This window comes from Pseudoliparis swirei, chromosome 8 (genome assembly GCF_029220125.1).
Source record: "Pseudoliparis swirei isolate HS2019 ecotype Mariana Trench chromosome 8, NWPU_hadal_v1, whole genome shotgun sequence".
Classification (NCBI taxonomy): Eukaryota; Metazoa; Chordata; class Actinopteri; order Perciformes; family Liparidae; genus Pseudoliparis; species Pseudoliparis swirei.
This window is the reverse complement of record NC_079395.1, coordinates 4,121,363-4,135,490: the sequence shown is the minus strand read 5'-3', so window position 1 is coordinate 4,135,490 and position 14,128 is coordinate 4,121,363. Positions and strand designations below refer to the sequence as shown.

Genomic DNA, 14,128 nt, shown 5'->3' with positions numbered 1-14,128 from the left:
TCTCCGTTGCGATGTGCGGCGATCGGCGCCGATCAGATCGGTGCATCCCTAATATTTGGCAGTAGTCTCCAGATTCAAAGTGTTTTCTTAGGGGTTTTTTAACAAAAAACAAACAGAAAACAAAAATTAGACAATCATATTAAATTGTTTTCTTATTTCTTTGTGGTTATTTATTGTCATAACATATTTACTAACAACTATTAACAATTATAACTAGGCAAAATGGGAGGCAAAGAATGAAGTCAGAGGGTCTAACAGAGACAGAAAGTAAAACCTCTAGTGTTTAGTTTGTGTTTGACCTTGACCTGTTTTGAGTAAAGGATTACATCTTTGTGTGGAAGAGTTGTCGGCATTTGGGTCAAATCTCTCTCTGACTACGACATCCTGACACAAACTCAAGAACACACGGGAAAACGTTGGACGCGATCTCACCAGATCCAGGCGTCCTATCCTTTATTTAACCTTCAAATGATCGACTGCCATGAGTAGGGATGGGTATCCTTTGGGTTTTTCCCGATACCGGTGCTAAACCGGTACTTTTAAAAAGATACCGGTGCTAAACGGTGCCTGAACTAATACTTTTTTTTTAAACGCACAATGAGGACATTAAAAATCTCTTTGGCCATATTCCCTGTAGAAGCCGTTATCATGGAGCACTGACAAACAACGGATATCAGACTGTTAACATACACAATATATGTTCTCCGTTATATGATGTGTGTGTGTATATATATGTATATATATACAGGGGAGGTTTTTCCTACAGGCGGTATAGGCGGCCGCCTAGGGCGCCACTCAGAGGGGGGCGCAAAAAAATGCGCCTTTTTGCTGGGCAGTTTTTTTTTGCGCCCCCATCTATATCTCCAACCAATATTTTGACGGCAATGCCAGCCGTTAACAGAACAGAAAACAAAAAAAACATTAAAGCTGCAAGCAGCGTCAAACGGGTCCTCGCTCATCTGCGCCGGTCGGGGACGCCGGCGAGACGCGACGCCGGCGAGACGCGACGCCGGCGAGACGCGACGCCAGCGAGACGCGACGCCGGCGAGACGCGACGCCGGCGAGACGCCGGTCGGGGGCGCCGGCGAGACGCCCCCGACCAGCGCAGTTGAGCGAGGACCGAGGACGCAGGCACGCCGGTCGGACTTGACTCGGGCCGTGACTTGTAACGAGCACGAGAAGTTTGGGGCAGATTCGAGTGAAGCTCGCCTAGGGCGCCAAATGTGCTAGGGCCGCCCTTGTATATATATATATATACATATATATACACGACCGTTCAAAAGTTTGGGGTCATCCAGACAATTTTGTGTCTTCCATGAAAACTCACTTTTATTTATAAAATGAATTGAAAATTGAATAGAAAATATAGTCAAGACATTGACAAGGTTAGAAATAATGATTAATATTTGAAGTATTAATTTTGTTCTTCAAACTTCAAGCTCAAAGGAAGGCCAGTTGTAGCTCATATCACCAGCATAACTGTTTTCAGCTGTGCTAACATAATTGCACAAGGGTTTTCTAATCAGATATTAGTCTTCTAAGGCGATTAGCAAACACAATGTACCATTAGAACACTGGAGTGATAGTTGATGGAAAAGGGCCTCTATACACCTCTGGAGATATTTCATTAGAAACCAGACGTTTCCACCTAGAATAGTCATTTACCACATTAACAATGTAGAGAGTGTATTTCTGATTAATGTTATCTTTATTGAAAAAACAGTGCTTTTCTTTGAAAAATAAAGACATTTCTAAGTGACCCCAAACTTTTGAACGGTAGTGTACATATATATTTATATACATATATATCTGTATATATATATATATTGTCATGTGCAGACCTTATAGGGTGAATCCTGTCACTGTTTTGATGGACACAGAGAACAACCAATCAGAGGTACTGAAGATGACATGATCATGTGACAAATAAAGTTTTGCTTCTAACAGCGAGAGTTACACTGAAACAAAGTGATGCCCCACGGTCTTTATTCCTCCGTCATTATATTCCCGGTAACACCGGGTATACAGCCGGGATCGCTGTACATCAACACATCTGCTAGCAGACTGTCATGCTCGTAGCTAGCGCTAGCTACGAGATGGCTTAAACATGGTTATAATGGCTAATTTATTATTTATTTGCCTACTTTTATGAATGCAAGACTTGCAATCAACGTTCCGGTACTAATCTGAGTTAAGGCTGATCTTGTATTCATCGGTCTCCACGTGTTCAGGGGGACCGGTGACGGTCTCCCCGTCGCGTCCAGCCTGACGCTGGTGTGCTCGACACGGGTTCACTAGTCACACACGGCCACGCCTCCGCTGTCAAAGTTAAATATGAGAGGCTATCGTAACCTGCTGACAGGGCGGAGTCACCAGAGAAGTTCACAACAATAGTTTTTTTCAATTTCAATCGGCTCAGGCACCGAAATGTGCGTTGTGTTTTGATCCGGGTAGCACCAGTTGTATTGGAACCGGTGCCACATTGGCACCGGTTCTCGGTACCCAACCCTAGCCATGAGTTACATCCTCGATCGTCTTTTCTTTCTTTTTGGACATATTGAATATCCAGTCCTACTGCATTTTAATGGTTACTTTTGTTTCCTGAAAACTGCAAACCCTGTTCACCGCTAACCACCAGCATTTACAAGAAATGAGAGCAGTTCCTTACACCCGTGTGTCATCTTAACGTTCTGTTAAAGTGACCCACCCTCCTTAAACTCATAAACATTGGAATGAATAAACAACCTGTCAATCATCAAGCTTATTGTCTCCTCACAGTTTCAGATAAACCGAAAGTAAACAACAGAGTGCGTGATTGTTTTTTGGAAGCAAAGTTACAGTCTTATATGCTGACGATGAGGAATTCACCGACAAAATATCCTCTCCTATTTTAAACCCCCATTCCCAAGATGTATAATCAACATAATTACATGAGAACAAAGTAAGGTAAAAGTCACTAAACTAAACTGTGAAACCATAATTGGTCGCACTTTCCATGACGCTCATGTCTATAATTTCTCATAAACTTTCATCATGGACCCGATGCATCAAATGAAATCTTTATAGTTTATGACATTTGCAATTATCTGATATTTTATGAACTTGGATCTGCACATTTGCCTATCCTGACGATTGAAAGAAAATACAATCCACCCTCCGACCATCATGGCTCTGTTGTGTTGGCACACGTGGTCCCTAAAAGGAAAGGCACCCAGGAGAGAGATTTTGGGGGCTTGGCACCCGGGAAAAGAGATCTGCAGGTGAGGGCACCAAAGCAGAGAGACTGGAGGGGCTACAGTTGGATCCTCTTGTCCTTTTTTGGCCTTTATTTTCTTCTCCAGTGTCTCCAGCTTTTTGCGCATCTGCTCTTGCTTCTCTTTTATGATTCGTTGTTTTTCCTCTTCAACCCTCTTCTCTGCCATCTGGAACATGTCAGTGGTGTAATGGCTTCCTCCATTCTCACGCATCATGTCTCTGATCTTGTCGAGCAGCTCGCCGACCTGCGACTGATCCGTCGCCTCGTTATTGAAGACGTGGTAGTTGCCGTTACATTTATCAACGAGTTCCTTCAGGTCTCCGCTGTCCTTCAAGAACTCCTCAACAGGTTTCCCTTTCAGCCGGTCACCGTGGGTAAAGAGCACCATGCTGTGTCTGTCTGCTTCCTCTCCGAACACTTCCTGAATCTTCAGCACTGCATTCTTTTCTTCCTCTGTGTGTCGGCCCAGTTGGACGACGATCAGGAAGACATGAGGTCCAGGAGCAGCATACACCATGCAGCGGGCTATTTCTCCAATGGTAATCTCTTGGTCAGTATCGGTATCAAACAGACCCGGCGTGTCAATAACAGAAACCTTTCCCCCGTTCACTTCCCCAACGGCCTTTTTACAGACTTTAGTCAAAGATTGAGAGGCTAACTCTGATTTAAAGATCTGTTTTCCCAGAATGGTGTTTCCTGTAGCGCTCTTCCCGACTCCGGTCTTCCCCACCATCACGATCCTGAGCTCCTCAGTATTGAACGTTGGTTCTAAGGGCGAGAACATATATTTTAATTCTTAGTTCTCAGAGAAGAACATTTTGAGTGTGTATGAAATGGTTCCAGAACATCCACACTCAAGTCATGTGTAGATGAGGTCATGTAGAGAATGTGTAGATGAGGTCATGTAGAGTATGTGTGGATGAGGTCATGTAGAGAATGTGTAGATGAGGTCATGTAGAGAATGTGTGGATGAGGTCATGTAGAGTATGTGTGGATGAGGTCATGTAGAGTATGTGTAGATGAGGTCATGTATAGTATGTCTGGATGAGGTAATGTAGAGTATGTGTAGATGAGGTCATGTATAGTATGTGTGGATGAGGTCATGTAGGGTATGTGTAGATGAGGTCATGTCGGGTATGTGTAGATGAGGTCATGTAGAGTATGTGTAGATGAGGTCATGTAGGGTATGTGTAGATGAGGTCATGTAGGGTATGTGTAGATGAGGTCATGTAGAGTATGTGTAGATGAGGTCATGTATAGTATGTGTGGATGAGGTCATGTAGGGTATGTGTAGATGAGGTCATGTCGGGTATGTGTAGATGAGGTCATGTAGAGTATGTGTAGATGAGGTCATGTATAGTATGTGTGGATGAGGTCATGTAGGGTATGTGTAGATGAGGTCATGTCGGGTATGTGTAGATGAGGTCATGTAGAGTATGTGTAGATGAGGTCATGTAGGGTATGTGTAGATGAGGTCATGTAGGGTATGTGTAGATGAGGTCATGTCGGGTATGTGTAGATGAGGTCATGTAGGGTATGTGTAGATGAGGTCATGTAGAGTATGTGTAGATGAGGTCATGTAGGGTATGTGTCGATGAGGTCATGTAGAGTATGTGTAGATGAGGTCATGTAGGGTATGTGTAGATGAGGTCATGTATAGTATGTGTGGATGAGGTCATGTAGAGTATGTGTAGATGAGGTCATGTAGGGTATGTGTAGATGAGGTCATGTAGGGTATGTGTAGATGAGGTCATGTAGGGTATGTGTAGATGAGGTCATGTAGAGTATGTGTAGATGAGGTCATGTAGGGTATGTGTAGATGAGGTCATGTAGAGTATGTGTAGATGAGGTCATGTAGGGTATGTGTAGATGAGGTCATGTAGAGTATGTGTAGATGAGGTAATGTAGGGTATGTGTAGATGAAGTCATGTAGAGTATGTGTAGATGAGGTCATGTAGGGTATGTGTAGATGAGGTCATGTAGAGTATGTGTAGATGAGGTCATGTAGAGTATGTGTAGATGAGGTCATGTAGGGTATGTGTAGTTGAGGTCATGTAGAGAATGTGTGGATGAGGTCATGTAGAGTATGTGTAGATGAGGTCATGTAGGGTATGTGTAGATGAGGTCATGTAGAGTATGTGTAGATGAGGTCATGTAGAGTATGTGTAGATGAGGTCATGTAGGGTATGTGTAGATGAGGTCATGTATAGTATGTGTGGATGAGGTCATGTAGAGTATGTGTCGATGAGGTCATGTCGAGTATGTGTAGATGAGGTCATGTATAGTATGTGTGGATGAGGTCATGTAGAGTATGTGTAGATGAGGTCATGTAGAGAATGTGTAGATGAGGTCATGTAGGGTATGTGTTGATGAGGTCATGTCGGGTATGTGTAGATGAGGTCATGTAGGGTATTTGTAGATGAGGTCATGTGGGGTATGTGTAGATGAGGTCATGTAGAGTATGTGTAGATGAGGTCACGTAGGGTATGTGTAGATGAGGTCATGTAGAGTATGTGTAGATGAGGTCATGTAGGGTATGTGTAGATGAGGTCATGTAGAATATGTGTAGATGAGGTCATGTAGAGTATGTGTAGATGAGGTCATGTCGGGTATGTGTAGATGAGGTCATGTAGGGTATGTGTAGATGAGGTCATGTAGAGTATGTGTAGATGAGGTCATGTAGGGTATGTGTAGATGAGGTAATGTAGAGTATGTGTAGATGAGGTCATGTAAGGTATGTGTAGATGAGGTCATGTAGAGTGTGTGTAGATGAGGTCATGTAGACTATGTGTAGATGAGGTCATGTAGAGTATGTGTAGATGAGGTCATGTAGGGTATGTGTAGATGAGGTCATGTAGAGTATGTGTAGATGAGGTCATGTAGGGTATGTGTAGATGAGGTCATGTAGAGTATGTGTAGATGAGGTCATGTAGGGTATGTGTAGATGAGGTCATGTGGAGTATGTGAAGATGAGGTCATGTAGGGTATGTGTAGATGAGGTCATGTAGGGTATGTGTAGATGAGGTCATGTAGAAGATGTGTAGATGAGGTCATGTAGAGTATGTGTAGATGAGGTCATGTAGAATATGTGTAGATGAGGTCATGTAGAGTATGTGTAGATGAGGTCATGTAGGGTATGTGTAGATGAGGTCATGTAGGGTATGTGTAGATGAGGTCATGTAGAGTATGTGTAGATGAGGTCATGTCGAGTATGTGAAGATGAGGTCGGGAAGCTTCTGTCCTGTAAAACTCTGTAAAAGTACAAAATGAATCTAGATTTCAGAGTTGTTTCGCCGTGATCGTAGACAGAGAACGGAGGGAAGTAGAGAAGAGTGTGAAGGAGTGCTGAACTCTTGGAGAGAGTTGATGTACTTACCACAGTTGACGTCTCTGGCCATGTTTGTGCTCTTGAGGGCTGAGCTGCTGGATTGAAGACTTGAGTTTCTGCAAATGCACCAGAAACAAGTTTCATTCACCAAACCACACCCACATCACAGCGTTGACTACAAATACAGGTTTGTATAGTTCACCTACTGCATTCACTTGTTTTGTATAAGATGTTTTTGAGTAACGTAACTAAGAACAAGTATGCACATTCCTTCCAACCTTGTTTGTTTAAGTGTGAAAATCTTCTTGCCAGACAAAAACTTTCAGATTACATTTGTTGTGTCCATTGCCAACGTGTTCGAATCACCTTTTCTTCATCTGTCCACGACAATTGACCCTCTGCTAAGTCCCGCCCCTCGAATGCGGCTCTGACAATCATAGCGTAGCATCAGCCATCTCCGACAAGGGTCCAACAACTATCCGCTTCTACGCGACTCTAGCTACTGAATACTGAATGTAAAAATAAACATAGGTCTTCCCAGGTGCATGCTGGTTCTGTACCTGCCTACTCCTACCTATAACCACAGCTGTCCATTTGTAAACACATATCTTTTGAGATTTATACGAGAGCACCCAGGTGCCAAGCCCCCAAAATCTCTCTCCTGGGTGCTGTAAAGAATATATATTATAGCTTAGCATAGCCTAGTATTGTTTGCATATAGATTATGTGTAAGGTGGAAAAACACTGAATGAGAGTTGAATACTTCGGCAGGGCGCTCTGGCGCCTGAGCTGATCTAAAGAAAGATAACAGTGACACCTAAGGAATTTTTATGCACCCCCCCCCCCTTCTGCACTGCACTCATCCAAGAAGATGACTAGACAGAGAGCTCATTGTATTCATAGTTTAGAAAGAGCAATCACAGTCCTTACCTCACCAGGAAGATAGATAAGGAAGGGTCCAGATGTGGCCATTATTCTCCTTTTAGACACTCGAGGCCACTCACTGACCCCTCTCTGACACACACACACACACACATGGCCTTTCTCCGACCCACACACACACACACGTGAAGGGCCCCTTTTGACAAATGACCTCCAGCGCATCCCACCTCGGAAGAGATAAGATTATCTTAGGAAACTCCCCAGCTCAGACAAAGGAAGCTACATGTGAATTCCATCTTTCTTCCCACACTCTTTTTCACAACATATGCACTCATTGGCAGACGAGAAGAACCAATGAAGGAGCGACAACGGCGGAAGCAGAGGAACAAGAGCCAATGAGAAAACCCCACCCCCTTATCTCCTGACCAATCAGAACTGGTCCTTTCGGCTATTTAAAATGGCCGAACACTCCGAACCGGCATCCTTTCTGCAGCGCTGGGGCCATTGGTGACAGCTCTGGATTGGGGTCCATGCGCATGATTGTCTATTTGTATCTTGATTTTGAATAAACGCTTTATAGATGTAACGTAAAAGTCTACCGCTCTTTCTTCCCGTGAGTGCCGTCCAGGTGGTGTGTCGCTGTCCAACTCCAACAAATGGTAGCAGACGAATGGTTGTGAAAGCCGGTCCAGAGACCTGAGGAGGACAGCACCTGAGACCCCCGGACGGACCACTGCTTTCAAGGCCCACTCCAAGAAACTGATCGAACACCGGTGTCAACAAAAGGTAAGACTGAACCTGTTATTTTCAAATCAGTCAAATTGAACACTCTAAATTTGATCAGGAGTATTGGAAGTGAGTATTGAAACTGCCAAATTTTTGACTTAATTTAAATAATAGAATAAAGCGTAAAAAGGGAAATCACGATACAGTGTGACACAAAAGTCCTCTAACATATGTGAGGCCAGCGAGTAACGCTGGAGAGACGACCCCGAAAGGAACTGGGGCCGCGTAGCCTAAAGTCCTCTAACATAAGTGAGGCCAGCGAGTAACGCTGGAGAGACGACCCCGAAAGGAACTGGGGCCGCGTAGCCTAAAGTCCTCTAACATAAGTGAGGCCAGCGAGTAACGCTGGAGAGACGACCCCGAAAGGAACTGGGGCCGCGTAGCCTAAAGTCCTCTAACATAAGTGAGGCCAGCGAGTAACGCTGGAGAGACGACCCCGAAGCTGGGGCCCGCATAGAAATTAAACACATGTGTAATGCATAAAACTGTGAATGAATGTTGAATACCGGTGGTGAATAAATGTTGTCAAAGTGGAATCAACAGAGCAAAGTCGAAACCTAACGGTGACAACGAAAGCTCTGGTCTGTTGAATTGCACGAGTGATAAATGAGGATTTATTGTTCTGAAAGGCACGTTGCCGAGTAAAGAACACATTGTATGGCAATTATGTAATATGTGTAAGAGCAGTTACGAGTTTGAGATTGAGGAGGATACTGAGAAACAACGAGGAAACTCCGCTTAACAAGAGCAGAAACGTAAACACGCGAGGGAGAGACCAGCGGCGAGCTGCTGCGCGTCCCCGTGGAGGGCACGCGCCTTCACACAACAGAGTAGCCCCCCTTCCCCATTTAGCTGCGCGCGCCGTTCTCCACCCTGCAGGCACCCAGAGCAAGCCAAGTTGAGAGCAGAACAGAGCAAGAACAGTAACGGAAGAATTCCTTTTGAAGATAACTATTAATTAGTAGAGTGTGCGACCATCTTTTACTTTTTGAAATGATGTTTTAAAGAAATGCATTGTTTTGCCAAATTTTTAATTTTTCTTTAAATTAACTGATCAATTGCCCGGCTAGCTCAGTCGGTAGAGAATGAGACTTCTAATTCAAAGGTTGTAGGTTATTCAGTTTTAAATTGATCCCCTTTATTATTTTATATAGTCATCTATTTTATATTTTTATTATAATTTTTCCTCAGTCTCTCTTAAAGATTTGACCCCTTTCAAGCATAACTGCAGTTTTTTCAGCCACAAGGCACCTCTCTTAGCAGTTCAGATAAAATATAAAAGAACACAACAACAACAATTAGCCCCCTTCCTCCTGTTTACCCTCCCCAACCCACACGGTCCCCAAAGATGAATCCCCAGCCGTTGAATAACGGGGGGTACGGACAGACTGACGACACACGACACCATAACGACTCCAACTATGTACCTGGTAGAGGAGACAGGACAACAGGCCCATACAATTGTTACATATGTGAGGAGCCAGGGCACTTTGCCAGAGACTGTAAGAGGCCTAGAGGTAACTATTACGGAAGAGGAGGAAGAGGAAGATACAGAGGAGGAAGTTATGGAGGACCTGGAGGTTATAGAGGACCCCAGGGAGCCCCTGTTCAACAACAGCAGCAGACTTCCCCACAACAGCCCCCCCCCCCCTCTGCAGCAGCCACAGCAGACAGCAGCACAACCTGGACCTTAAGTCCCGTATCCAGCCCCTCCTCCAAATCCATAAGCACTGATCTATCAACAGCCACAGCAAGCCACGTTTGCACCGCTTCAAGCTTAGTTCCCTCAAACCTTATGTCCCGCAACAGGCGGGTCAACAGCCCATAAATGGGGCCCCACAACACAGAGATAATATGCATAAAAGAAGCCCGTTCAGGAGTAAGAGGGATAACAACTGGGGCAACGGAGGCTTTAGACGAGTATTAATACATTTTTAATTATAGTCAGGCTGGACATTGGGCTAATTTGTGTCCTTATCCACCGCAGGGTTAGCAGTCTCAGTCAGGACCGCTTCAGTACTCCCATAATGTCTACCCCGCCATAACAAGCACCCAACACATAGCCACAGCCACAAGGCAATAGTGATCCACAGCACCAGGCCCGGACCAGAGACACAGAATTAGGCGTGCCCAGATCCAACAGCTGACAGCGAACTGTATCCACTGAACAGAAATGTGCCACACCCACTCGTCACCCAATGATTCAACTGGAGACTAAAGAGACACTGAACAGGAAGCAAAGCGTCCGGTGGGACAGAGTAGATGATGATGACATCACACCTCTGCATGACAACATCCAGCAGTGGAGACTTTGGTTCAAAGTCCTGCATCCCTACTCGCCACCAGGGGACCAAAGACATTGTGCCCTTAACTACACCTTGATACAAGATGAGATCTGAGATCCTGAGGGACTGCCTGCAACACGAGATTGAGGTTCATGAAAACCCAACTGTGGAGGCTTGGAGATCTATGCAGAGAAGCAAGGAGTAGCAGCGGCCGTTGAATGAACACCAGAGTTGCAGGTTGTATGCAGTCGTTGACGCCGCAGCTCCACCTCACAGTGTTGGTCCAGAGTGGAGGCACAGAGAAGAACAATGGTGGAAGCAGAGGTTGAGGCTACGGACTGGGTGCACACACACAATTAACACTTGCATTACTCCACATTTGAGAACATGTAAAGAACTGCACACACATCGGAGGTCCAGTTAATATTAGAGACACATGCTGAGACACATGCTTAGACACACACATAGTAGAGAGAACACTGATCATGGGGACACTGACAACATGCTTACCTTATTTTTCAGACACTTTTAGGACTGAAGGGTGAACTGATGTGTGACTGATTCCGATAGCTCCCGTAGAGATAGAGTTAAAACCGCGTACGATTCCAATTTAATCGTCACCAGCATCCCTTAAGGATGGAACAAACTGTAGATATAGTTTTTTAAACCATAGAATGGTTGTTATAGGCAAGTGTACTGGAGAGGACGAGGGCTCCCTGGAATACATTAATTAATTAATTTCCTAAACCTGGAAAATGGGCCTTGATTTGGGGCCAATAAATAAATTTGTAACCCGTTCTTTACTAATTAGGCCGACATATTATGACATTCCAAACCCAAGCACAATGATGACGCTGTGAGTTCAGACAAGACATGGTTCTCCTGCATTGATTTGACAGACGCATGCATTTTTATTTTTTATTTTATTTCTCTCTTTTCTTCTAGAAATTGACTGTTTATTAAGACTATTATTATTATTGAAAAGGACGGATTTAGGAATTCCATCCTATTTCAAAAGAGGGATATAAGCACACAACAATCTATATTGACGCCAGAGTAGACAGAGAAGGGCCAGACAATTACAGACTAATAGATCCGATATCAATAGGTTTAGAATCAGTGACCCCAGAGAATCATAAAAAATAATTTTTTGAAATCATAAATATGCTTGATAAATGAAAAGATGTAATCCTATTTGTGTTCCTTCCATAGTTGTGGTGATAGTAGATGGGGTTCAACGTCGACGGATTCGAAGAAGAGCCGCCACTCCTGTACACATAACTTGCTAGTGTTTGACCACATCCCATATAGTGCACACATGCACACACTCAAGGTACAGAGTTACAAGACGCATCAGGTCCGACAACGGAACACATTTTAACAACAAACTGCTGGGGGAAGTTGATATGCACTGGGCATAACCCACAAGTTTGGGTCCATATATCACCCTCAGTCTCAAGGATTGGTTGAGAGAGCCAATCAAATTATTAAAAGGATAATGTGCGAAGGCGCTCCCACAGGTACTGATGACCACGAGATCATTACCAGGGGGGAAGACGTCACCAAGTGAGTTGTTAACAGGAAGAAGTATGCCAGAGCCACCCAGAGATGGAGGTCATATGCCACCTCTGGATGTCTGCAAAATTGAAATGTCAGAATACATAAAAGCTCTAATTTCTCTCTCACCAAAGCTCTCTCAAACCAGGTTGTTCGAGCCCAGACGATCGATCAGGAGGCAGCAGAGCAACCAAAGTAAAAGTAGGTGACTGGGTCAGGGTCAGGGTTCACAAGAGAAAGTGGACTGAGCCTAGTTGGACTGGTCTGTACGAAGTGAAGGAGGTTACTTCACACATGGTCCAGGTCAAGGGTAAGGCAGAGGCACCTTGACACCACCTGACACATTATGCCCCAGCTACCTGTCCAACAAGGACATTGACAGAAACACAATCAGATCTAAAGATGTTGATGCCACAGAGGCCGTTCCGTAGGTGTTTCGGGGAGCCTGATAGCCCAGCTAGAAGGTCCCCCCCCGCAAACCACTATAGGAACGGCTGGAAGTCAGACAAACTGTTATAATAGTCATGGGACTGACTCTTGCCGTCATGGGACTGACAAACTGCCATATAAGCAGTTTGCTTATCGCCCAAACAGATCCACAGATGATGCTGTCTCCCAGGTACTGCACACCACACTCTCTCATCTGGACAGCCAGAGGGGGGGCTATGTGAGACTGCTGTTCATTGATTATAGTTCAGCTTTCAACACCATAGTCCCCTCCAGACTGGCCGGCAAGCTGATTGAGCTGGGACTGAACACCCCCCTGTGTGCTTGGATCCTGGACTTCCTGACCGCCAGGCCACAGGTGGTCAGGGTGGGCAGACACACCTCCAAATCCCTCACCCTGAACACAGGATCCCCCAGGGTTGCGTCCTCAGCCCCTACTGTACTCGCTGTGCTCACATGACTGTGTGGCCAAGTTCAGCTCAACACCATCATCAAGTTTGCGGATGACACAGTGGTGGTGGGCCTGATCTCCGACAACGACGAGAAGGCCTACCTGGAGGAAGTTGCTGATCTGTCACTCTGGTGCCAGGACAACAGCCTCATCATGAATGTCACCAAAACTAAGGAGCTGATTGTGGACTTTAGGAGGGTACAACAACAGAGGACGTACTCACCACTGGGGATTAACGGGACTACTGTGGAGAGGGTGAGCGGGTATAAATACCTGGGAGTCCACATCACCGAGGATCTGACATGGTCAACGAACACAGACACTCTGGTGAGAAAGGCAAGGCAGCGCCTCTACCACCTCAGGCAGCTGAGGAAATTTAAAGTTTCCCAGAGGATCCTTCAGTCCTTCTACTCTGGAGCTGTAGAGGCGTCCTGACAGGAAGCATCACAGCCTGGTTTGGCAACTGCTCCGCTCAGGACAGGAAGGCTCTGCAGAGAGTAGTGCGTTCGGCTGGACGCACTATTGGAACTACACTCCCCACCCTGCAGGACTTGTACACCAGGAGGTGCAGAACCAGAGCCGGCAGGATCATGAAGGATCCTCACCACCCCAACAACAGACTGTTTCAGCTGCTGCGGTCAGGCAGGCGCCTCCGTAGTCACGCTGCAAGAACAGAGAGACTGAGACGGAGTTTCTTTCCTCAGGCCATCAGGATTGTGAACTCCGACCTCACCAGGACCCCCACATAGACCCACACAACTGCCCCTCTTAGGCACACACACACACACACACACACACACACACACACACACACACACACACACACACACACACACACACACACTTACTGTAAATATTGTGTTGTTTTTTATTGTAAATAGTGTGTACTTGTTGCCCTTGCACATTCCTGCTGAGCATTGCCACTTTCATTTCACTGCACACCCTGTGTGTGTATGTGACAAATAAAACATCTTGAATCTTGAATCTTGAATCTTGAATCGTAGGATTAGTCACGTGAGGTTTAGAGAAGAACCTGCCAAAAAAGACATTATAATAGAAAAGATTAGGGAGAACATTGTTTTTAATGTATGTTGCATGAGAGTGACTGCACGTTAGTATTATAGATTGACGAAGCC

The 14,128-nt window shown here is 45.1% G+C and overlaps 1 protein-coding gene across 1 annotated transcript; it reads right to left on the bottom strand.

The window, feature by feature from the left end:
• Positions 1-3,047: 3,047 nt before the first annotated feature.
• LOC130198378 (GTPase IMAP family member 9-like) lies at positions 3,048-6,654 on the bottom strand. Its single transcript, XM_056421530.1, has 2 exons — positions 6,633-6,654; positions 3,048-4,024 (listed from the first exon to the last, which is right to left on the bottom strand). The coding sequence occupies exons 1-2, from the start codon at positions 6,652-6,654 to the stop codon at positions 3,048-3,050; spliced, it is 999 nt and encodes a 332-aa protein (XP_056277505.1).
• Between the last annotated feature and the right edge of the window lie 7,474 nt (positions 6,655-14,128).